The following is a 24547-nucleotide window of genomic DNA, read 5'->3' on the forward strand; positions in this document are numbered from 1 at the left end:
GTATTTCCTCTGGCTTTTATACAGGAGGTGACTGAAGAATAATGTGGCCATTTTCAATTATTGGGGGGGGAGTCAAATAAGATTTTTATTCTTAGAGCATTCCTCTCTTGTGCAAAAAAGTGTTTATTCCATTAAAATGAAGCTTAGTGGGTACCCAGCCCATTTCAAAAACTAATTACTTAAGAAGGAAGAGCCTGAAGATACTGAATTTGGCAGTGTCGGAGGACTATAGTATCTTAACATGGGGCAGATATATTTTTGAAAGATTATACAATATAATTATGTGTTATCATTATACCATTAGATGTAATAATATAAAATAAATACTGTACATGGTGTAATTGGACAGTATAATCGCACATCTTTCCCCACATTTCTAGTAATTAGGCCAATAGCCCCATTTACAGTAATTATTATGTGTAATTGATGGCATTATACTAATTGCATTGAAAATGATAATCCAGAGCAATTAAAAATCCAAGGGCACATAACACAAACCCTATTAAAAGAATGGTGATAATTTGAAACAAACCAACCAAAGTATAGATGTTAACCTAAGGTTCTGTTCTCAAGAAGACACAACAGTGTTTGGTGTCAAGGTGGGAAGTTTGGATTTAAAATGATTTGGCATTATTATTTCCTTTTTAAAAAACAATAGTTTTGAAAATGTTTTTGGTGAAAGCTATGACCAGATGGAACTGTGAGATCAAATAACTGAAGTCCAGCTGACCCACTGATAATATCTGACTCCCTATTTGGGAGGAGTTGGTTGGTCTAGGGCTGAAAACTCTTATTTTGGTAGAAATATCAGTGACTCTAAACTCTGAAATGAGTCAGTGTAAATTATTTTATGCCACTGAGGTAATGCTTTTAAAAGATATGCCCAAAGAAAGAATCCATTGCATTGCAAGTATTTTGCTAAATGTATCTGTCACCATTTAGCCAAAATGCTTTTCTCCTGGCACAACCACATGTTTTAGAACAGGGATTTTCATTAGATTTGTTCTCTCCCTTTAGGCTATTTCAGACTCTGGATAAAGGGCATTGAAACCTTGATGTCTGGGAATCTCACATTCTCCCCTTCACTGATTTCACTCCCCCTGCCTTGAGAGACAAAGCCCAAACATGGACCCAAATATCTCTGAAAGGAGCTGGAGCTTTCCACAGGATAATGGACACAGTTTAGTTTCTTTTGCCTCGACTTGTAGACACTGTCATTAGACATTGTCCTCTGTTCATTCAAATGCCATCCCAGACTATCAGCCCACATCAACAAAAAGAGTCTCCTTTTAAGCTCAGATGCTTCTTAGAGCATCAGTATAACACAAAGACAGTCGAGAGGGAATCGGCTGCTAGTCTGGTATTAATAATACAATACAGTGCACTTAGGACATGGCAGATTCCTTCTTCTGTATCCCAAATTTGGAAGAATGAACATTAAATGAAAAGATAAAAAAAAAGCATGGGCTTACTGGTACTGTTCAACACATTCACTGATAACTTCCTAATTTAGCCAATTGCCAATCACAGACTCTGTCTCATTATCTGCTGTACCAAATCCCATACTAGCTGTTTGTAAGAACTTCCCACTCATAGGATGATGAAAGCTAAATAGTTATAAAAACAGTGTTAAAAAAATCAGAAGACACAAACTTCATTGCTTCTCCCTAGCCCCAACCACCTGAAATCTCATCTGACTTGTAAATGCTGAAAGAGAATGACACATTAAATTCTCAAAATTTCATGGACTGATTAAAATTACTTTTGAATTACCCAATGCCGATTTCATTCATTTGCCTATCTTTCAGCTATTTCAGTTCTATAATTCAAAGACTGAGGAAGCAAAAGCAAAGGACAGGAAATTGTGAATTCTGAAATCATCTCAGTCTATTCCCTAGGAAGATAAAATGACTGGTTTGCCGAATGTTTCTGTGTACACACACACACACACACACACACACACACACACACAGATATGTATGGACACTCAGAAAGGGAAAGAGACACAAAGATACAGAAAAAGAAGTGGGGAGGAAAGGAAAGAGAACTATAGAGAGTCAGAAAGATAGAAACAGATACTCAAAGACAGGCACATAGAGAATTTCTAGTTCTTCTATGAGGGAGAAGCAAGGGGAAAGCTGGACAACTTTCTGGTTTCTTTTGAATCAGGTATCCACAGTATAGAGTCAACTTGAAGTAGAAGACTGGACTGAGTGACAAAAAGCTCTGGATTCAGATCTTCACCTCTTAGCCCTAACTTCCTCATATAAAATGGGGATAATATTAGTGCCTGGTCCAGAGTTGTTGTGGGGATCAACTATGCAGTGTATTTTTGTAAACTCTAAGGGGCCATTTAAAGGAAAGGTATTACTTTTTAAGCACAGTGAAAGAACAAAATGACTGATTTTTTAAAATTTATTCTATCATAATGTGGGTCAATCAGTATTGATTGGTAGATTTGTGAAAACATCAGTAAAGGTAGGTCCATTATACCCAATACTTGTTTTTTAAATGTATTCTTTTGAACAAAGATCTCCTTTCTTTTCTTCCTTCCCACCACATTGAGAAAGTATAAACACGAAACCCATTACAAACACGTATGTAGTCAAACAAATTCCACATTGGCCATGAAAAAAAAAAGCTTCAATCTCTACCCTGAGTACCAGGACTGAGGAGGTAGACAGAATGTTTTTCAACAGCAGTCCTCTGGAATCTTAGTTGATCATCATACTGATCAGGGTTCCTAAGTCTTTCAGAGTTAATAACCTTTAAAATTGTTGTTACTATTTAAATTGTTCTCCTGGTTCTGCTCACTTCATTTTGCATCAGTCCATATAACTCTTCTCAGAAAGTATCCCCTTTTCATTTCTTAAAGCAGAGTAGTATTCTATCACATTCACATATCACAGTTTGATCAATCATTCTCCAGTTGACAGGCATCCCCTCAGTTTCTAATTCTTTATTAGAGTAGTTGTAAATATTTTTGCTCATATGGATCCTATTTGTTCTTTATTTGATCTCTTTGGTGGATTGTCCTAGGAGCTTTATCACTGAATCAAAGGCAAAGTTTCAAACTGATTTTCAGAATGGCAAACCTGTTCAGAGCTACACCAACAATACATTCATTAATGTATTTTGTTTTCCCACAGTCCTTCTGGTATTTGTCAGTTTCCTTTTTTTTGGTTAACTTTTCCAATTTGATAGATGTGAGGTAGAATCTCAAAGTTGCTTAATTTGCATTTCTAGTGATCTGGAGCATTTTTTTTCATATGGCTTCATTACTTGAATCTGTTCTTTTGAAAACTGCATATTCATATCCTTTGATCACTTGCTAATTGGAGAATAATTATTATTCCTATAAATTTGAATCACTTCTTAAAAAATCTGGTTTTGTTTGTGCAAAAAAATAACTTATTTTAGGTTTTTGGTAATCAAAATGGTCCATTTTACTTTCTATGATACATTCTATCTTTTGTTTGATCATCAGCTCTTTCCCTATATATAGCTCAGATGGATAATTTATTCCTTTTGCCTCTGTTTATGATGTCATCCTTTAAGTCTAAATCCTGCCTCCTTTTGGAGCATATTTTGGTATACAGTGATCTAAACCCAGTTTCTAGTTTTACCCTAGTTTTTTGTCAAATAATGAGCTCTTGCTTCAATAGGTGGAATCTTTGGGTTCATCAAACACTAGGGTCTTGCACTCATTTGCTACCTTATATTCTGTACCTAATCTTTTTTTCTACACATGAGCTTTTATACTTCTTAACCAATACCAAATTGTTTTTGATAATTACTGCTTTGTAGTATAGAATGTAATTTAGTGCTGCTAGATGCCCTCCTCACATTAATTTCCTTGAGATTCTTGACTTTTGTTCCCCAAGATGAATTTTTTTCCTCTAGCAGTATAAAGTAATTTTTGATACTTTTATTGGTATGGCACCAAATAAGTAGGGAAGCTGGATGACACAGTGGATAGAGACTAGCCTTGGAGTCAGAAGGATAGGAGTTCAAATCTAGCCTCAGATACATGACACTTACTAGCTGTGTGACCTTGAGCAAGTCATTTAACCCTGACTGACTCACATCCATGGCCATTTCTGATCATCCTGATTCATCTCTGGACAATGGATTCAGATGGTTCTGGAGGAGAAAGACTGATGACTTAGCCCAGCACCCCCTTATTCAAATCCATTTCATTTGCTTGTCATCTGATGTCATGTTCTTCTTCAAGAAGGAAGGACAAACAACAACCAAATAAGTAAATTAATTTAGACAGTATTATTATTTTTAAAATTGGTTTTGACCTACCCATCAGCAATGTTAATTGCCCCAATTATTTAGATATGTTAGAATGTTTTGAGGTTGTGTTCATATGTGTGTGTGTGTGTGTGTGTGTGTGTGTATGTGTGTGTGTATTGGCAGTTCTGAAGTTATTTTAAATGGAATATTTAGTTTTGTCTTTTCCTTTTGGATTTATTGGTAATATAACAAATGCTGATGATTTATAAAGATTCATTTTATATCTTGCAGTTTTGATAAAATTGCTAACTCCTGATTAACTTTTTTTTGGTTTATTCCTCAAGGCTTCTCTAAGTAAACCATCATATCACCTACAAAAAGTATTCATTTTGTTTAGACTTTGTTCATGCATATTTCCTCAATTTCTTTTTCTAATCTTATTGTCATAAATTAAATTTCTAGCACTAGTAATATCGATAACAGAGTCTTACTTTATCTTCACTGGAAAGGTCACTAGATTATCCTTATTACAGATCATGTTGACTCCTGGTTTTAGATGGATACTGGTGGTGCTTGTCTTTCATTATTAAAGAAGACAAAAATTACATCATTATGCTTGAGACAAATTACAGTGGGTTGGGCTATGGCTGACCAAATCAATATGAGCTTAGAATACTTTGCCATGGGTCAGACACAAATAGTCCATGGGAACACCTGAGGTGCTTACCCTGTATTTATAAAACTCATATTTCCTTTGAGCTGCTTCATAGAGCACACCCTCACTGATGAGGGCATGCCATGATGGGTGGTTCTGAGCTAGTGTGTCCCATGCTGCATAATCAATTCTAAAGTTTTGAACAGATAATGATGATATATCTTGTCAAAAGGTTTTTAGGATCTATTGATATAATTATAGGATTGTTATTAACATAATCAATTTTGTTTATTGTTTTCCTAATACTAAAACAGTTCTATATTCCTGGTTTAAACACAAGTTGACCAAAGTGTATAATCTTTGATATATTCTTGTAGTCTCCTTGCATCTAGATTTATTAGGAATATTAATTCATAATTTTCTTTTTCGATTTTGATGCTCCCAAGCTTAGGTCAAAGAAGAATTTGGTAGGATACTTCTTATCCAATATTTCCTATTTTTCTTATATTTTATGCAACACAGGAATTAATTTTTCTTCATGTGATTGATAAACTTCACTGATAAATCCATCCAATCATCTTTTTCTCTCCTTTGGGAATTCACATAATTGCTTATGCAATTTTTTTCTTAGATTAGGTTGCTTCAGTTTTCTTTAGTTAGTTAATTTTGCTATTTTAATTTTGTAAATATGCATCTATTTCATTTATATTATTAGTGTTTTGGAGGTAAATAATTGGGAAAATAGTTCCTCATAATTTCTTTTATTCTATTTTCATTGTTTGTGAACTACCTTTTTTGCTTTTTGATATCGGTAATTTGGTTTTCTTTCTTTTTTGAATCATATTAGTTAATGGGTCTAAAACAAAAAATTATTAATTCAATGTTTTGTTTTGCTTTCAACTACTTTTATTTTCAGGATTTCTATTTTCCTATTTAATTGGTTTTCTAGTGACTTGTTTGTGTTTTCCTCAATTACATGGCAAGATCATCTTTAAACATTCATTTTCATAAAATTTGATTTCCAAATTTTTCTTCCTCCTTCCCTTCCCCTTTACCTAATACAGTAGGCAATTTAATACAGATCATGTATGATAGCATGTAAAACATATTTCCATATTCCACATGGCTGTGAAAGAAAAAAAAAACAGCTCAAAAGGGAAAAAAAGAATAAAGTAGCAAAAAATCATGTTTCAATCTGCATTCAAAGTCCATCCATTTTTTAATGTTTGTTTTTAGTTTTTTATTTTTGTAAGGCAGTGAGATTAAGTGACTTGCCCAAAGTCACGCAGTGTCAAGTGTCTGAGGTCACATTTGAACTCAAGTCCAACTAGACTACCAGGCTGGTGCTCTACTGCACCACCTAGCTGCCCCAAGTTCAACAGTTCTTCATCTGGATGTGGATAGCATTTTCCTTCATAAATCATTTGTTCTTTTGTATCACTGTGTTACTGAGAAAAGCTGAGTCATTCATAGTTGATCATCACACAATATTGCTGATACTGTGCAAAATGTTTCCTGATTCTTTTCAGTTCATTCAAGTCCTTCCACGTTTTTCTGAAATCCGTCCTTTTATCTTTTCTTATTGTATAGTAGAATTCCATCACATTCACATGCCAGTTTGTTTTGTCATTCCCAAATGATGGACATTCCTTCAATTTCCAATATTTTGCCACCACAAAAAAGGGCTAAGAATATTTCTGTACATGGAGGTAGCCTTTCCCATATTTTAATGATCTCTTTGGGATAAAAACCAGTAGTGTTGTTGCTACATCTAAGGGTATACACAGTTTGGTTGCCCCTTGGGCACAGTTTCAAATTATTCTTCAGAATGGTTGGATCAATTCACAAATCCATCAACAGTGTTTTGGTATTCCAATTTTCTCACCTTCTCTTCAACATTTATCATTTTTCTTTGTTGCTATATTAGTCAATCTGATATGTTTGAGGTGATAACTCAAAGTTGTTTTAGTTTGCATTTCTAAAATCAAAAGTGATTTGGGGCACTTCTTCATATACCTGTAGATAGCTTTGATTTCTCCAGCTGCAAACTGCCAATTCATATTCTTTGACTATTTATCAATTGGGGAGTAGCTTGTTTTCTTACAAATTTGACTCAGTTCTCCATATATTTGAGAAATGAAGTTTTTAATCAGACTTTTCCTGTGAAGAATGCTTCCTAGCTTTCTACCTTCTGCTTTTGGTTGCACAGGTTTGTTTGTGCAAAGCTTTTTTTTTTTTTTTTGCAAGGCAATGGGGCCAAGTGGCCCGCCCAAGGCCACACAGCTAGGCAATCACTAAGTGTCTGAGGTCGGATTTGAACTCAGGTACTCCCAACTCCAGGGCCAGTACTCTATCCACTGCACCACCCAGCCGTCCCTGTGCAAAGCTTTATAATTTAATATAAACAAAGTTTCCCATTGCTCTTTCATAATGCTTTTTCTCTCATTGGTCATTATCCATGGTATTGTTTAGGATGATGTAGTTTCCTTCCTTTTCTCTATTAATTAAGTCTATTTTTGCCTTTCCTTTGTCTGAGATCAGGGTTGCTTTCCCTTTTTTTAATTTAGCTGAAGCATAATAAATTTTGCTCCAGCCCCATACCTTTATTCTCTGTGTGTCTTTCTGCTTCAAGTATGTTTCTTGTAAAAAAGATATTTTAGCATTCTGTTTTTTGCTGTTATTGTGGGGTTTTTTTTTTGCAAGGCAATGTTTGCCTAAGGTAACACAACTAAATAACTATTAAGTGTCTGAAGCTTGAATTTAAACTCAGGTCCGCCTGACTCCTTGCTGGTGCTCTAGCTACTGCACCATCTATCTGTCTCCTGGGATTCTGCTTTTTGATCTACTCTGCAATGCTTCCATTTTATGGGAGAACTCACTCATAGGTTATGATTACCATGTATTTCTCTCCATATTATTTTCCTCCTATTTGTCCTCTCCTTTCACCCTTTCATCCTCGAGTGTTTTGCTTCTCTGTAGAGCCTCTCTCTCTCTCTCTACCTTTTTTTTCTGTCATTCCCATTCCCCTTTCCCCAGTCTTCCCTTAATCTTGCTTCCTATTTTCCTGTTGGGTAAGACAGATTTTTATAACAAGTGATTGTGTATATTATTTCCTTTCAACAAATACTGATTAGAGCAAGGTTCAAGCAATGCACATCACCGACCCTCTCATCTTTCCCTCTACTGTAATAGGATTTTTGGTGCCTGTTCAAGGGAAATAATTTACCCCATTTGATTTCTCTTCTGCTCTTAGTATACTTTTCTTTCTCTTCCTCAATTTTTTTCCTGTCATTTTCTCAAATTCACTTTATACCCCCACCCTTTCTTTAGATGTATGTATGTATGTATGTATGCATGTATGTATTCCTTCTAGTGTACTGTTAGTGGTACAATTTTAAAGAATTACAAGTATCATCTTCCTATGTGGGAATGTAAACAGTTCAGCTTGATTGAATCCCCGATAGGTTTTTTTCCTCTTTCTTCCTTTTAAGTCTTCTCTTGTGTATTGGTATTAATGATTAAACTTTTTTGTTCAATTCTGGTCTCCTTATAAAAGGGTAAAATCCTTCTGTTTCATTGAATGACCACTTTCCCCTTTAAATATTATGCTAAATTCTTCTGGGAAGGTGATTCTTGGTTGAGTTCTAGCTCCTTTGCACTCCTGGAATATCATGTTCCATGACCTCTAAATCTTTAATGTTGCAGCTCTTAAGTCCTGCATAATTCTGATTGTGGCTTCTCAATATGTAAATTGTTTGGGTTTTTGGGGGGGGTGGCACTTGCATTATTTTTCCATTGACCTGATAGTTTTGAAATTTGGCTATGATATTCCTTGGAGGGTTTTTTTTGGGGGGGGAATCTCTTTCCTTAGATGATTGGTAGAGTCATCCAATGTCTATATTGTCCTCAGACCTTTTAACAATAGCATTCAAGTAGATCAATGATTCTGCCATTGTCTCTCCTGGATCTATTTTCCAGGTTGGTCTTTCCCTTGAGTTATTTTACCCTTTCTTTTATTCCCCCCCCCCTTTATTTTGATTTATTTGATTGATTCTTGACATCATTAGCTTCCACTTGCCCAATTCTAACTTTAAGGAGTTATTTTCTTCAGTGAAGCTTTTGTACTTCTTTTTCTAACTGGCCAATCATACTTTTTAAGTTTTTGAGTGTATTTGTCTAAATCCTTTTTCATTTGGCCAATCCTACCTTTATAAGAAGGCGTTTTCTTTTCCCAAGTTGTTGACTTTTTTTCATAATTCTCTTGCATCATTCTCATTTCTTTTCCCATTATTTCTTCTACCTCTCTTATATGATTTTTAAGCTTCTTTATTTGAGATCTTCCATGAATTCTTTCCAGTCAAGATAATTCCCATTTTTCTTTGAGGTTTTTGCCATAGTTGTCCTCTTCTAAATTTGTATCTTTATCTTCTCTCTCACCAAATGACATCAAATTTTCTTGTTTTTTTATTTTGCTCATCTTTTTTGGGACCATTTTTCCTTTCTTTTAGATTTGAACTCTGCTCCTGGGATGGAAGTGGCACTGTCTCATGTTTCTTGTGCAAGGTGTTACAGACCCTCGCTGTTTTCCTGGTACTTCACTGAAAGGTCCATAGGGACCTTTTTGTCTGGCATTGTGAGGTGGGGGGGGGTAACTAGCACTGTTGTAGGTCACAGCTGGGGTCCTGTGCTGATGTCTCATGTGCTGAAGCTGTTTGGGATGTTTCTCTATTTCCTTGAGGCTGTACTGAAGTACACAGAGGTCTGGCTAATGGAAGCTGCCAGTTTGCCCAGAGCTTTGCTGAAGCTTGTAGCAATCCTCCAAGCTAAAATCTGCCTATTCCCCTGGTTATTCTGAGGCACATGGGGAAGGGGTGGTCCCTGGTATTAGTATTTATTTGTTCCAATCAAATTTGTCCCAATTGTCCCAATTTGTACTGGGAATCAGGGTCTCCTGCTCATTTAGTGATGTGGGGCTTACTGCTGGTTTGCTGGGCCATTCCCTGCCATGGACTGTGTTCCCCTTTTATCTGAGTGAGACAGACCTTTCTTGCTGAACTTCCAAGTTTCCTGGACTAAAAGATTGTTTAATTTCATCTTTTTTTGCAGAATTTTTTCTGTTCCAGGATTTTTTTTTTGGGGGGGGGGCAATTTTAAGGATATTTGAAAGTGAATATGGGAGAATTACAGCTATTTACTGCTTTACTCCACCATCTTGGCTCTCAGAAGTCAATAATCTCCATTGTAAATTCTATTTAATTTTTCTAATGTATTATTCAGTTTCTTTACTCATTTAGATTAGATTCATCTAGCCCTAAGAAAGGTAAATTAAGGTCTTTCCCTATTAAATTTTGCTGTTATTTCTCTCTGTAATTTCATTCAAGTATGTAGATGTCATGCTCTCTCTCTCTCTCTCTCTCTCTCTCTCTATATATATATATATATATATATATATATATACGGATATATATATATATATATATAAAATTGATATTCTTTATGGTATCTTTTAGCAAAATGTAGTTTCCTTATTTATCTCTTTTATTCAGGTCTGTTTTTTGCTGTTGATTTGTCTGAGGATCATGATTGCTACTCATTTTTATTTTTACTTCAGTGAAACCATAAACAATTTTGCTCTAGTGTCTAATTTTACCTCTGCAGGTAGAATTAAATCTAAAGGTTAAATCTAATGCTACTCGCTTTATATCCCTAATCCTCTTTCTTGAATTCTCTGTGGCCTCTGACGCTGTCAACCACCCTGTTCGTCTTGATAACCTCTTCTCTATAGGATTCCATGACATTCCTCTATTCTGGTTCTCTGCATACCTGTCTGACCATTCCTCTTCAGTATCCTCTGCTGGATCTTCATTCAGGTCATGTCCAATAAAGATGGGTATCCCCAAGGATTCTGTTCTAGGTTCTTTTCTCTTTTTCTATATGATTTCATTTAGATATCTCATCAGTTCTCATAGACTCATTTATGCTAATGATTCTCAGATTTACATACCTACTTCCAACCATTCTCCTGGTCTCAGGAGAGACTTCTTCTATTCTCTTATCTCCAAATACCACTAGAAATCTCAAAGTGGACATCTCATTTTAAACTCAACATGTCCAAAACAACTCATTATCTTTACTTTTACACCATGTTCCCTTCCAAATCTCCCTATTACGGTGAAGGGTACCTGTACTTCCCACTCAGACAACTACACAACTTAGGTGTCATTCTTGACTCCTCACTCTCCATATCTAATCTGTTGCCAAGGTCTATTGATTATACCTTTATAACATCTCTCACATAATATTCCCTTTTGTTCTCAGTCACTGCCAGTGGAGGTAACTGAGAAAGAAAGGAAGATATAGGGGGAAATCTGCCATTAAAAATAGTAAGAAATTTGTGCACGTAGAGGGGTTAACCTTGATAAGGAGAAGGTCATAAGCAGAGAAAAAGATAGAATGATTAAAAGTTATGATCAGATAAAGGATTTTCTCAGGATTCATGAATACGGAAGTGAAATGAGACACCCCCTGTTGCCTTTACTGACTTTCTTCTTTTGCTTCCCACTGCCTCTCATGTTGGAGGAAGAAGAAGGCAATTCTAGTGACTAGATTGTTCTGCCATCCAGAACCTCTCTATGGTTATTTCCCCCCCATAATCTCTGTTGTACTATCTTGCCTCCTATGGAGATATTTCTGCTTGGCAGAGGCTCAGTTTCTATGAGGGTGGGTAGTTTGTCCATTCTCCTTCTTGCCATTCAAAAGAGAAATTATTTCCTTCCTCCTTGCTTCCTTTAGGCTCTTCCAGTCATCTTGCTTTCTATGGTTCAGCACTATGGTACATCATTTTGAGAAACTTTGAATAAAAGGCAAAAAAATCCCTTAAAACTTCACAGTTTACATAGAATTCACCTTTGGTTCTCAGTCCTTAAACTCTATCATAAGAAAGTGGCAAAGAGTAGGAAAAGATACTCTTTTTTTGTCAAAACAATATTGATGAAAAAGCTGTCCTCTATTTTAGGGGAAAGGTTTGAGTAAAAGTAACCCTCTGTAAAGTTTGGGCTTTTTGAAACCAAGTTTAAGTTTTCCTTTCTTTATTATTACAATAATGCCCTTTATGATAGTTCATTTTTTTGTGGAAGGGGAAAGGAATTAAGCACCATAGTGCTAAATTTTTTACAAATATTATCTCATTTGTTTAATTCAAAAATGAGAAAAACCTTTCCTCGACTCACAGCAATGAAATGTGCTGAACATTCTTGTGTATAAAGCACATTGACCATCAATGCACAAAGAGATTGGAAGAGGGCTCTCTACAAGTTCATCCAGTTGGATGTTTAGACTTGGCTATGTTGCCAGAAAGACCAAGTCAGAGAGCACAGTGAATTTCGAATAAGGAGAACTCCAGTCAAGACCCAAGGTTCTGACACTGAGGAGCTGTGAGATGTTAGGTTAGTCATTGATCCATTCTTTAGGTCTCATCTAATTGATCTATAAAATGGGAACCACACTTCCTTTCTGCCAGGAGAGTGCTCTGTAAACCTTAAAGTATGATAGAAATGTGAGTTTCCAATCTAACCTGAAGAACATTATTTCATTTTCCAGATAATGTAGTATTTTTGTGATTTCTATAGTTGTAATAGATTTGAAGAGATGATTTGTTGCTAGATAACATATCACAACCCATATGTATTATTTTTTCAACCTATATTCCAAAATAAGTTAAAAAATCAAGACAAAAGGACACTTCATTATATCCATCAATGAAGGAACTAGGCAGTGCATTGCCCTACTCCTTTCTCTTAAGATTGTAAAATTAAACTTGTCCTAGAGATGTGTGGTATGTGCATGTAAGTATGTTTATATAAATATAAAATATGTAGTATAAACATAATTAAATTTTATAATCATATAACATAATTATAAAATATACACTATAATATAAATATAGATTTTATGTGCATATATTTGTGTGTGTGTATGTGTGTGTGTATATATATATATATATATATATATATATATGCATATACACATACAAAAGACTTGGTCTTTCTGTCAATACAGCTAAGTCTAAATTTCTCTCTCTCTCTCTCTCTCTCTCTCTCTCTGTTGCAAAGAAAACTCCAAATGGGGTCACAAAGAGTTGAACACAACTGAAATGACAAAACAGTAACAATAACAAGGTGTTATCAGTGATGAGAATAAGTGTGCAACTATCAATGTAGACTGACTTTTTTGTCCTCTCATATAATTTCCAGTTTTCTCTTTCTGGTGGTCTCATCCTTTGATGTGAATAAACACATGTAGGATAAAAACAAAAAACCCATCAAGCTATATTTCTGAATGACAGGAAAAATGTGAAAACAAAGCACAAACCAAAAAACAAAAACAAATCCTAATGATCCAGTGGCACTCACCCCGTTTTAAATACAGATGCTTATAATTTTAAGTAACTCATCTTGGTTGTTACTAGATTCTAAAACCTAAATTGCTTTCAGCTGCAAAGCAAAATGCATCTTATTAGCCTTTCCACTAAAGCCAATTTATGCAAATCCAACATGATTAGCTAAATAATTAAAGTGACCCTCAACATACATGTATAGAAATAATTTGGTGCTGAGATATGGGAGGGAAATTAGGGCTGGAAACACATCATCCTCACCACTTAGTCTTCCATCTTTACAATGGCTGTAGTCATACAATGAATGCTTCTTCACAGTTATTTTGGTTTAAGTCCCCAAAGCTGGGTTATTAAAGTACTAGCTTAAAGCCTTGTCATATCTGAATCCCTATCCCCCATCCACACTCCCACTGCTTTACCCAGAACACAGACATTTGGGCAAGTCTAAGATGCTACTGCCTGTTCAAACACTTATTTAAATCAACAACAGAAAAACAGAATCTCAGGAGCCATGGTATTGTTTTTTTTTTTTTCTCCCATGAATCTTTTTTCAGGCAGACTTTCTACACTAAAACTTCTATAGTTTTATCTTTAGATGTGGGTGGAAGCAAGACCAATACATGGCTGTTATTAACTGGCTTTTCAGTGATTAGCTAGTCATTGCACAGATAGGTTTAAAACCCCCACACAGGCAGGGAAATAAAATGAGATGTCCAATGACTGACAGAAAAATGCCTGGACCACAGTCTCCCTGCTACTCTGAGAAGCAACTCACTCACTCTCTCTCTCTCTCTCTCTCTCTCTCTCTCTCTCTCTCACACACACACACACACACACACACAATCAATGTTCTTCAACAGCATTTCTGAATAAAGAAGGAATTGAAAGGAAAAAAAGATAAAAATTTTAAAAACTTAACAGACAAGAGACAAAAAAAGATAAAAATATCTGTTGCTGCCAAATAATTCTTTGTGGTTGTCCAGTCATTTTTTAAGTCGGGTCCAATCATGTCCAATTCTTCATGACCCCATTTAGGGTTTTCTTGACAAAGATACTTAAGTGCTTTGCTGTTTCCTTCTTCAGATCATTTTATAGATGAGGAAACTGATTTGTCCAGGGGTCAAACAGCTAATAAGTGTCTGAGGCTGGATTTGAACTCAGGAAGGTGATTCTACCTGACTTCTGCCCTAAGAAGCAAATAGTCCTAGAGGAATAATGCTCACAGAGGAGGCATAGGCTTGCCTCCACTTGTTATATTTAATAACATAACAAGCACAAATTTTAAAAAGAAAATATTAAACATTAATTAAATTTAATAACACATGTATAAATAACATATAACAAAAATCAAAAGGTAAACACACAATATACAGAAATATATATATATATATATATATATATATATATATATATACACATATTTTTTAATGAATGAATAAGATTGCAGAGAAAATGCTTTCCTCAAATGACTTTCCAATGTTGCCAATGGCAGCTCCAAGTCTACTTTAAAAATTCTTTTCAGTGAATGCTTTTGGCTACCAGATTGACAGTGGTTTTGATACTGGACTTCATGTATCTGATGAAGATAATTTAAAAGATGTTATGCCTGCTTTGATTGGCTATTGGAGGAGTTCTGTTCTACTGAATTGGGTAGGGAAATTATAAAGCTGGGAACCTCATTATGGAAATATATATTTCATAATTTAAAGGCATATGATTATCTTCCTGTATCACATTTCTCTTAGAATCCCAATGTCATTGGTCAGAAACACAAATCCTGACTTCGTTTGGTCATCTGAAATCTGAGTTATAAGTTTTTATACGCTAAAATATTGAGAAGGAAAAGTTGAAATACCTGAAGTTTTTCCCCCTCCCCCTCAATCCCACCCTCCTACATCATAGAAAGAGTCAGAACTGAAGAAATTTCAGGATTTTCTAGTTCTGGCTATGGTTCTTTACCAACAAGGGCTCAGTTCTGCAGTAATTCTGACCAGCATTTACAAATTATCTTTCATCTTGTCATCTTTCATCTCAGGATCATTCATAAATCATCACCCTGCTCCTGAGAGGGAGGAATTTCCTTGCTCAAAGTACAAAAGAGAGAGCTCGAGGTCCCAACTCAGTGAGTCAAACAGGTTACAGTATTGACCAGTCATCCACATGGTCAATAATGACCAAAGCAGAACCAGGAGGCTTGTTCACCATGGTAACCATTGAAGCAACTTTGATAGTGGGCCATGCTCCTAAAATGCCTTAAGAGGCATGTCCTAAGGCACATGATGAGCAATGGGTCTGGAAAGTAACAGGGGAACTTCCTCATATTATTAAGTTCATGCACCTAACAAGTGATCCTGAAATCCAGGGTTTTAAAAAAATCAAAATTTATAATATAAATTTATTCATGGTTTAGAGAAGATATATAAAGCATGTTATTAGTTGTGTTTGTGTGTGTGTGCGTGAACAAGATTATTTCATTTGATCACCACAACAGTAGGTAGAGTCTAGTTCATTTATGCTGGTATGACATCAGTTAAAAATTTTAAAGGATTAAAGCTTAAAATTATACAAGACTCTTAGGACTCCCTGTGTAGAAGTATGTATGTAAGTATGCAGATACACACACATATACCCATGTGTGTGTTTACATATATATTATACTTACATATATATTATATCTAATATACATACCACAAATACACAGTCTATAAAGATACACTACATATACACTGTGTGTAGATATTTAGATATCTCTATTGTTATCTCAAGATAATCCACCATTACACATACAAAGTCAAGAGATATAGACAAAGGTCCTATACCTTGGGTGATTAGCCCCAAGCCAGTGCCAACTAGCTCCAACACATTCCTGGCATTGATAAACATCCAGTCATGACTTGTCCAAGACCACAAAGGAAGTAGAGAACAAACCAGAAAAAGAATCAAAGCCCAGGACTTCTGATTCCAAATTCAGACTTCTTTTCCTTCTGCCATCTCACTAATCTCTATTGTTTTCGCTTCTTGGTTTTCTTCTTTCTTATTTTCATCTCTGATCTTCTCTGGGTTTCTTATTATGACTTAGTCAAATTTCCTACTGATGTGACATGTCCATGGTCCTCTCTGTTTTCTCTAGGATAGTGACAGCAGATGCTAACCCATGGTACTGCAGTCAACATCATTCACACCTAACAAACGCAAATGGTATCATGTTCTACCTTGATCTAAATTGTTTCTGGTGATGCCTCCTGTTGGTAACTGGCATTTTAATCATACTGTGTCTAGGCTCTGACCAGGTGTGTGTGGGTAAATGTTTAACTACTGGTTCTCTAAAAGACTGATATACTTTTAAATTTATCCTTTATCATTAATATTTTCTCCATCAGTTTCTTAAATCTAAACAAACAAAAAAAAATCAAATTCCAATTTGGAGCACTTGCTGATTTTCTGAGGTAGAAATGCTCACAGTGAAAACTTATTTACCAATCCCAAGCTGGTATCAACTGACTCCATCACATCCCTGGCTCTTGATAAAAATCAACCCATTTTCTGGAGAAACAAGGAATGAGTTTGAAAGGAGTAAGGGGACGAAGTCAGTCTGAAAAAGAGGTCAGTGAGCAAAGCAAAGTCCAAACACTTAGAGATCAACATTGCATTTCAGAAACTGAGCTAGGGTTCCATTTTGTGGCCTCTTCAGTTTTAAAAGTCTTGGTCCTGAATTCAAATACAGTCTAGGATACTTAAAAAATTACCTAGCTGTGTGACCTTGGGCAAGTCACTTAATCTCATTATCTTGCAAAAGAAAAAAGAAAAAAAAAGACTTGGTCTCCGGAGCCATGTGGGAATAGGAAGAATATAGAAAACTAATTTGACTTCTTAAGTGTCCATGGCAATACCATGGATGGTATTGAAAATGTTAATGCTTCCATGATATATTTAGAAGAAAATCAAACCCTACAGAAAAGAATCTGAAATATTCTCTTCATGGGGGACAAAAGTTTGCAGCTTAAATTTTTCTTGAAAGCTTTGTTTTCAAAACAACGTGTGCCTTCTTACCTGCATCCCCTTCGGCACCCATGTGTTCTTCAGTGCTTGCTGTTTGACAGACTTTTGCCATAACTATTGTTTTTTCCAAAGGCCCGCATACTTTCTCCAACCTCTGGTTGTAATCTTACATTTGGGACAGTAAAAACAGAAGACACTGTGGACAAAATAGAAATTTTAGATATTACTTATTAACTTATTTCCTTCTGCTTTCATTACTACGAATCACCAATGAAGAATTATAAAGAAGAATAAGTAAAGGGGTTTTTTGTTGTTTTTGTTGTTGAGTTTTAAGTTTTTTGTTGTTCTTTCAGTCCTGTCCAACTCTTGTGATACAATTTGGGATTTTTTTAAAAAGTTTATTTAAAGCAATGGGGTTAAGTGACTTGCCCAAAGTCACATAGTGAGGCAATTGTTGTGTCTGAGGCTGGATTTAAACTTAGGTCCTCCTGACTCCATTGTGCCACCTAGCTGCCCCCATTTGGGGTTTTCTTAGCAAAGATGATGGAGTGGCTTGTCATTTCTTTCTCCAATTCATTTTACAGATAAGGAAATCAAGGCAAACAAGGTTAAGTGACTTGCCCAGGGTCGTATGACTAGTAAGTGTCTTAGGTCTGATTTGAACTCGGGAAGACCAGTCTCCTGATTCCAAACCCAGGGTTCTATTCACAATATATCATCCAAAGGATGTAAGACTAAGAAATGAGATAACCTGGTTATATAATGAGAGCAAACAATAACTAATGATGGACAGCATGGGTGCTCGATTTATACTTATATACAAATTTGTTGTTGTTGCTGTTAGTGAGTCATTTAATTATGTTCAGTTCTTTATGACCCTAAGGACCACAGTGATCATGGGGGTTCTCTTGGCAAAGGTACTGGAGTGGTTTGCCACTTCCTTTTTTTCCAGGGGATTAAGGCAAATAAACCTGCCTGGAGCCACACAGATAGTAGTTATCTGAGACTGGATTTGAGTTCTGGTCTTCCTAACTCCAGGCTAAGTGCTCCATTCACTGTTGCACCTAGCTGCCTCAATGTACATCTTTATCAAGGTAGAATTTGTACCCAAGAGACCCATGGAAAGACTCCTAGCATGGTAGAACCAAGCACCCATGGAGACTTTATAGGGGGCATGAGTCAGAGTCATACAGAATGAAAAGATGTGGCTGGTTTCTGAACTGTACTGGGGTTAGGTGCTGACGCTGATGAGATCATAGCTACAGGAAATGCTCTCCCTCTAAGTTCCATCTCTTAGAATTCCTGGTTTCTTTAAGATTGTAGCTCCAGGGCCATCTCTTAGAAGTGGCCTTTCTGGATCCTTTCTGGCAGCCACATGGTGCAGTAGAGAAGGTGATAACTTGAAGTCAGGAAGATCTGAGTCCAAATAGTGCCACAGAGGCTTACTAGCTGCGAGACCCTGGGCAAGTTTCTTTTTTTTCTTTTTTTTTTTTGCAAGGCAATGGGGTTAAGTGATTTGTCCAAGGTCACCCAGCAAGGCAATTATTAAGTGTCTGAAGATGGATTTAAACTCAGGTACTCCTGCCTCCAGGGTCGGTGCTCTATCCACTGTGTCACCTAGCTGCCCTGAAAGTTTCTTAATGGCTACCTCAGTTTTTTCATCTGCAAAGTGGGATAATAATAGTACCTATGTCCCAGGGTTGCAAGGATAAAATGCCATGCTATTTGTAAAGCACTGCAAAATTTAAAATGCCGCTATTATCCACAAGCTGCTAGTGCCCTCACTCAAAAAATGAAGTATGTATTTAATAAACATTATTGAATTAGTGAATGCTTAACCTCTCTCTTGCCAGAATGACTAATTGTTGCAAAAGCAACATCTCAATATAGCACAGCAGCAATTCATTTCAATATAGTAAATGTTTCTTGAGCACCTTCTCTGTACAGAACTGGGAGTTATTACACACTGGGAAATCATCCTATGGGGCCAAGAACGCATAGTAGGGACTATACCTAACGATATACTAACTATGCCAGCAAAACAATAGATGGATCATTGAAGATGACCCATGGGTAATGAATGGATTTACTGAAGATGAAATATGGGCAACTGATCTATCCACTGTGGCTCCAAGTAGGTTATAACGTCTTATCTCTGAGGCACACAAGAACTTACACACATGATTATTATTGTACTAATGCTAGAAAAGAAAGTGTGCTGGTCATGTGGTGAGAGCCTAGGAAGTAGGAATAATGATAATAACTGTCACGGACATAGCAGTTTAAATTTTGTGATGTATTTTTTTGAATGGGATTTCATTTGTGTCTCCTAATAACTTTTGGGAGGTAGGGATTACCTGCATTTTATAGATGAGAAATCTAAATCTTAGAGTTGCAATGTCTTCCTGAGATTACACGTCCAGTCAATGTCAGAGGTGGGATTCTTACCCATATCTTCCTGACTCCATGTCCAGCACTCTATCTACCATGTTGCCTTTGATAATATAGGGATAAGAGACAGAGACTTTCATGGGACCTAAAGAAGCTTAAAATAGTCCAAGGAAAGGCTGTAGCATATTTTTTGTTAGAATGCCTAAGGAAATCTTGTGGGAAAAGTCTTACATGATGAAATAGTATGTGTGTCATATGATATATATCTACACAGAAGATATGCACATAGATGAGATCATGGCTCCATCCAAAAAAGAAATATTTCTCAAGACATATGGCTTAAGAATAAGAACATTATTAGTGTTCTTGAAAGATCTGTTGATTAGCTAACTGACCTCACTTCATTCTTTTCCTTATCTAACATCTGCTGAGGAACAACTCACTTCCCATTTTAATCATTCCCTCCATCCTTCTCTCTCTAACCTCTCCTCCCTCCCTCCCTCTCCCTCCTTCCCTCCCCCTCCTGTCTCTGTCTCTCTCTCTCTCTCTCATCTCCCTATTGCACCTTCAATCTGGAAGTATAGCAGTCACTCATATATAGCCTAATCCCCCCAACTGATAAGCATGGGAATTTTGACCTGCTCTGTTTCCAACCTGGACTTGGCTTGCTCCTCCTTGTGCAGACCTCTACTTGCATGGGCTCCCTGTGTTGGTGTTGGACTCAAGAATGGACACCTCATCAGTCTAGCTCACTGTAGTTCAGAATTCCAGAGAACAAACAAATCTTAGAGATGAGAGACAGATACCATCATGTCTTTCTAACTTTCTAACTTCCAATGTGGCTGTGGGCAAGAGACTTTATAATCTTGGGCTCAGTTTCCTCATATGTAAAATAAAGTTGACATCTCTAAAGTTTCTCCCAGCTTTAACATTCTAGGATTCTTTATGAACAAGCAAAGATCCTTAGGTGAACTCATGAGCAATTTGGTAACAGGTGAGTTCTCATTTTCTTTTGGGTGAATGTGTGCCTTTTTTGTTTACAATTGATCTTTGAAAAATATTTAAAAAAAAAAACATTAGAATTGCTTCCAAGTGTGAACACAGCTCTAGAAGAATATATTAAAAAGCCTTACTAGCTATTCCAAAGATGAGATTCATCCTTCACAGATGCACATTTTGTGAATTAGCAAATGAACATATAAAACTAGGGCCTTCGCACTGTAAAGTCTACTTTGTTCATTTACTTTGACAAGGGTAGTTCAGCTTTAATTATTTATGAAATTTGATAGTATACACTAGAGCCCTATAGTGTATTTGGTGAAAGTAATGAATTCCATCTATGCCCAATCCTCTCTTTCCCTCTTAGCAAGTAAATCTTTGTGAAGAAGTGGAGCAAGACTGGTGGGGCATTAGGATGGAGGGTGAATGGCAAGGGATGGGGAATAAGAGACACAAAAATTAACCACCTTCTAGAGCTAGGGTACAGGAAGTCTTCACCACTGATTATTCTTGTTCACGCTAAAATGTTTCTTGCCTTGTTTCATTTGAAGGTGGGTTATAAATTATTTAAACATATGGGTCCTATGCAGATGGGCTGAGATAGTTTAAAGAAGTAAAATAAAGAGCAATGTTAAAATTTGTGTGTCCTTTCGTAATAGGGAGAGTAGCATACTGAATAACAGGCAGATTCTTCATTTTTTCAAGCCAATGTTAGTGACTAAAAGCATCTTACCCAATGAAATCAAAGTATAATATTTTTATAGTACAGAGTTTGGGTTATAAAGAAGGGGAAGAAGAAATTATGAGAATCACATTGTCCCTTAAGTATCTAAATTCCTTTCTTCCTGCCCTCCTTCTTTCCCTAACTTCTTCCTTCCTTTCCTCCCTCCTTCTCTCTGTTCTTCCTTCCTTCCCTACCTCCCCTCTCCCTTTCCTCCCTTCTTTCTTCCTTTCCTCTCTCCTTCCCTTCCTTCCTCCTTCTCTCCTTCCTGCCTTCCTAAATAGCTTTTGTTTCCAGGTTAGAGAAGTCTTTTCCCTTCACTGTTACTTTCCCAAAAGAGTCACAAGTCATTTTTGACTATATTAGGTCTATTCTGGTGTATGAATCCAAACCAAGATTTAGTCCCTAGGCCAACTCCTTTATTGATTCTGCAAGGTTCCTTACCATGAAGGCCTCCTTAAAAAAAAAAAAAGCCCTTGGGAGAGGAAACCAGCTTATATATTGGTATGGCTGCCCACTCTACTGTCTATTTTCATTCATATGATTCTACATATACTCAAATTATCATTGTGGAAGTTTGTAAGGAAAACCTTTGACCATGGGGGGAAACCTGAACTTAGCAACAAAGTCCCTAAACTAGTCATTTCCCATAAAGGGAATATTTCTCCAAGACTCCAAAGTCTGTGAATCCTTTGTTTTGTAAACATGTTTACAAGTAGGGCCAAGTTGTTCCAAATGAAGTGATTGTAGTTTTCGATACTGGGATTGTGCTTTTTTTTTTTTGCCACTGGATTTATGCTCCATAATGATTATCTACTAGACACAGAAATAGCATTTCTGTAACTCGAAATTGTTACCGGAGGCCTTTAGCAGAATCTTGCTTTAAAAATATAATGATTTTTCATCTTTATTCTCCCCCCTTCAAAAGGTTCCACCGCTCCTGATGTTTAACGCTATGCAAAGACGTGTTTCTGCCAATGAATATCGCCTTATGGTTATGCTTCTGCAAATAACCTGCTGTGAGCTGATAAAAGGATTAATGCAGCCAAAATTCTTAATCTGTGAAATTACAAATTAAATTCTCATATTAAAAATGCCACCCTGAGGTATTTTTTGTGGCTTTAATTCCCCTCTGGTGTTCTGCATACATTGTGCTCGTTAATGATGGGGACAAGGCTGTCTCTGCTGGCAGCCTGCTGCCGAGTGATAATGTGCAGGCATTTACTCCACCGATAGAACTGGATTTAACCACTGGCTGATAAACTAAGTGGCAAGTGGCTAATAAGTCCATATTAACTGGGAAGCACTACTACAGAATTCAGAACTCGGAGACTATCAAAATCCTGGCTTAAGCTCAATCGTGGAGTCAGATGGGATTGAGATGTCACCAATGCCGAGCGGTTTGGGGTTATCTGTTACACTAAATGAAAAACAAACCGTATGTTTGATGTCTGATGAGCCATAAACTAATGAAGCTCTTTGTATCATTTTTTTTCAAGCAGAGAGAGATTCATCATCATTTCATTATCTAGCCACAGGGATTTCATCTTTAATTTAAGGGAAAAAATGGGTAGAGTTGTTGTGATGGTCAGCTATATGACTTCTGAGGGGAAAGAAATAAAATAGGAGAAGGATTCACTGGTCAGGAAGGTCTGGGTTCAAATTCTTTCTCTGACACTTGTTAGCTGTTTGACTCAAGGCAAATTATTTGATTTTCCTGTTCCACAGGCAACTTTCTAAGACTATTAACTGCAGAGAAGGTGCCAACCTTGCATTAGTTTCCTCATCTGATACTTGCCTCTGTCACTGAAATTCTAGATACAGTTCATTTTCCTAAGAACTTTTTGGAGAGGAGGAAATATGTGGGCTGTTCAGAGGAGGTGGGGTGGTCAAATTTCTCATGAGTAAGGATATATATGGAAAAGAAAGCATTTATAATTAAATGTGTAGTTAGTATCAAACTTTTTTCCTCCCCCATGAGAATCATTTCTCAGGGAGGCTGCCACTTGGGTTTTATCACCAAGTGATGGGGTTATACTGTGGTCAGTTAGGAACCTAACACAACGATAAACAAAGAAAATTCCGAAATCTAGGTAAGTAAAGAACAAAATGCCTCATAATCAGAGAGATAAACAGCAAACAGGTTATTAAATATGCACATATCAATATAACTTTAGAAAATAACCTTGATTTTTAAAATGATAAAACCTTAAGAACAAATAGCCATTTGGGTGTAACATATCTATAAAGATCAGAAATATTCTTACTGCAATTCAGTTTCACAAGATTTCACAAGACAGAGGCTTTACACTTTGGAAAAAGAGATAAGGACCCTTTGCCCTAAATCCTTCCAAATATTTAAAATGTAATTGAAAAAGGCTGTGTAAATAAGAACTTTTTTTTTATAAAGACAAAATACAATCCCACCAGGAGAATGTTTTGTTTTAAAAGGCTTGGAGGAGGACTGCTTCTGAGAATACCAAAAGCATTTCTGGTTATAGTGAATTACAAGTCATCATTCTTACATTTTTTTGCTCAGTAAATTAACCAGTTGTCAATTCTGTGCTCCTCAGTCAATCTGTTTTAAGGTTATTGTTCTAACAAAGATAATATCTGAGAATCAAATAGAAATGAATCTTTTTTAAAGAAAAAATTCTATGTACTGTAGCCAGTTACAAAGTAGTGTATGTAGAAAGCACTAAATATGTAAATTGCATTTTTCTTTTGCTTTTTGACTGACTACTCAGATAATTCTTTTGGATGCACACATAATCAAATACAAAGATATCTCGCTACACACTGCAGAGTGGAGATAGCGAAAAAAGGAATCCATTTTCTTCCTGTGTCAAGCAAACTCTGCTCTTTGAATGGCAGGATTCCAATAAACACACACACATATCTATGTATGTTTGCATGTCCAGTCACGTGTGCATGCGTGGGGATATGTGCACATGCATGCCAATTTCCCAGCTTTCATAGGACTCCGAGGTTGGGTCATACTCACTATCAGTTAGCTCCCATAGCCGGGGGGGCAGATCACTGAAATACTCATGGTTCAGGGCTGCTGGGGCAGACAATCTGTTCTTTGGGAAACACTGGAGTAGTTTGGAGGCCAGATCCTCTGCATGGTTCACATAGCTGAGTC

At 36.4% G+C, this 24547-nt stretch overlaps 1 protein-coding gene across 1 annotated transcript in view; it reads right to left on the reverse strand.

The window, feature by feature from the left end:
- CDK14 (cyclin dependent kinase 14) overlaps positions 1–24547 on the reverse strand; it is a 664696-nt gene that overhangs the window by 92814 nt on the left and 547335 nt on the right. Inside the window, exons 13-14 of the mRNA XM_074192846.1 lie at positions 24407–24546; positions 17343–17487 (exon numbers count right to left, since the gene is read on the reverse strand). Of these exons, the coding sequence (XP_074048947.1) occupies positions 17372–17487; positions 24407–24546 (256 nt within the window). The 3' untranslated portion in view covers positions 17343–17371. The remainder of the gene's footprint in view (positions 1–17342; positions 17488–24406; position 24547) is intronic.

The sequence above is a fragment of the Macrotis lagotis genome, chromosome 7, assembly GCF_037893015.1.
Source record: "Macrotis lagotis isolate mMagLag1 chromosome 7, bilby.v1.9.chrom.fasta, whole genome shotgun sequence".
Taxonomy (NCBI): domain Eukaryota; kingdom Metazoa; phylum Chordata; class Mammalia; order Peramelemorphia; family Peramelidae; genus Macrotis; species Macrotis lagotis.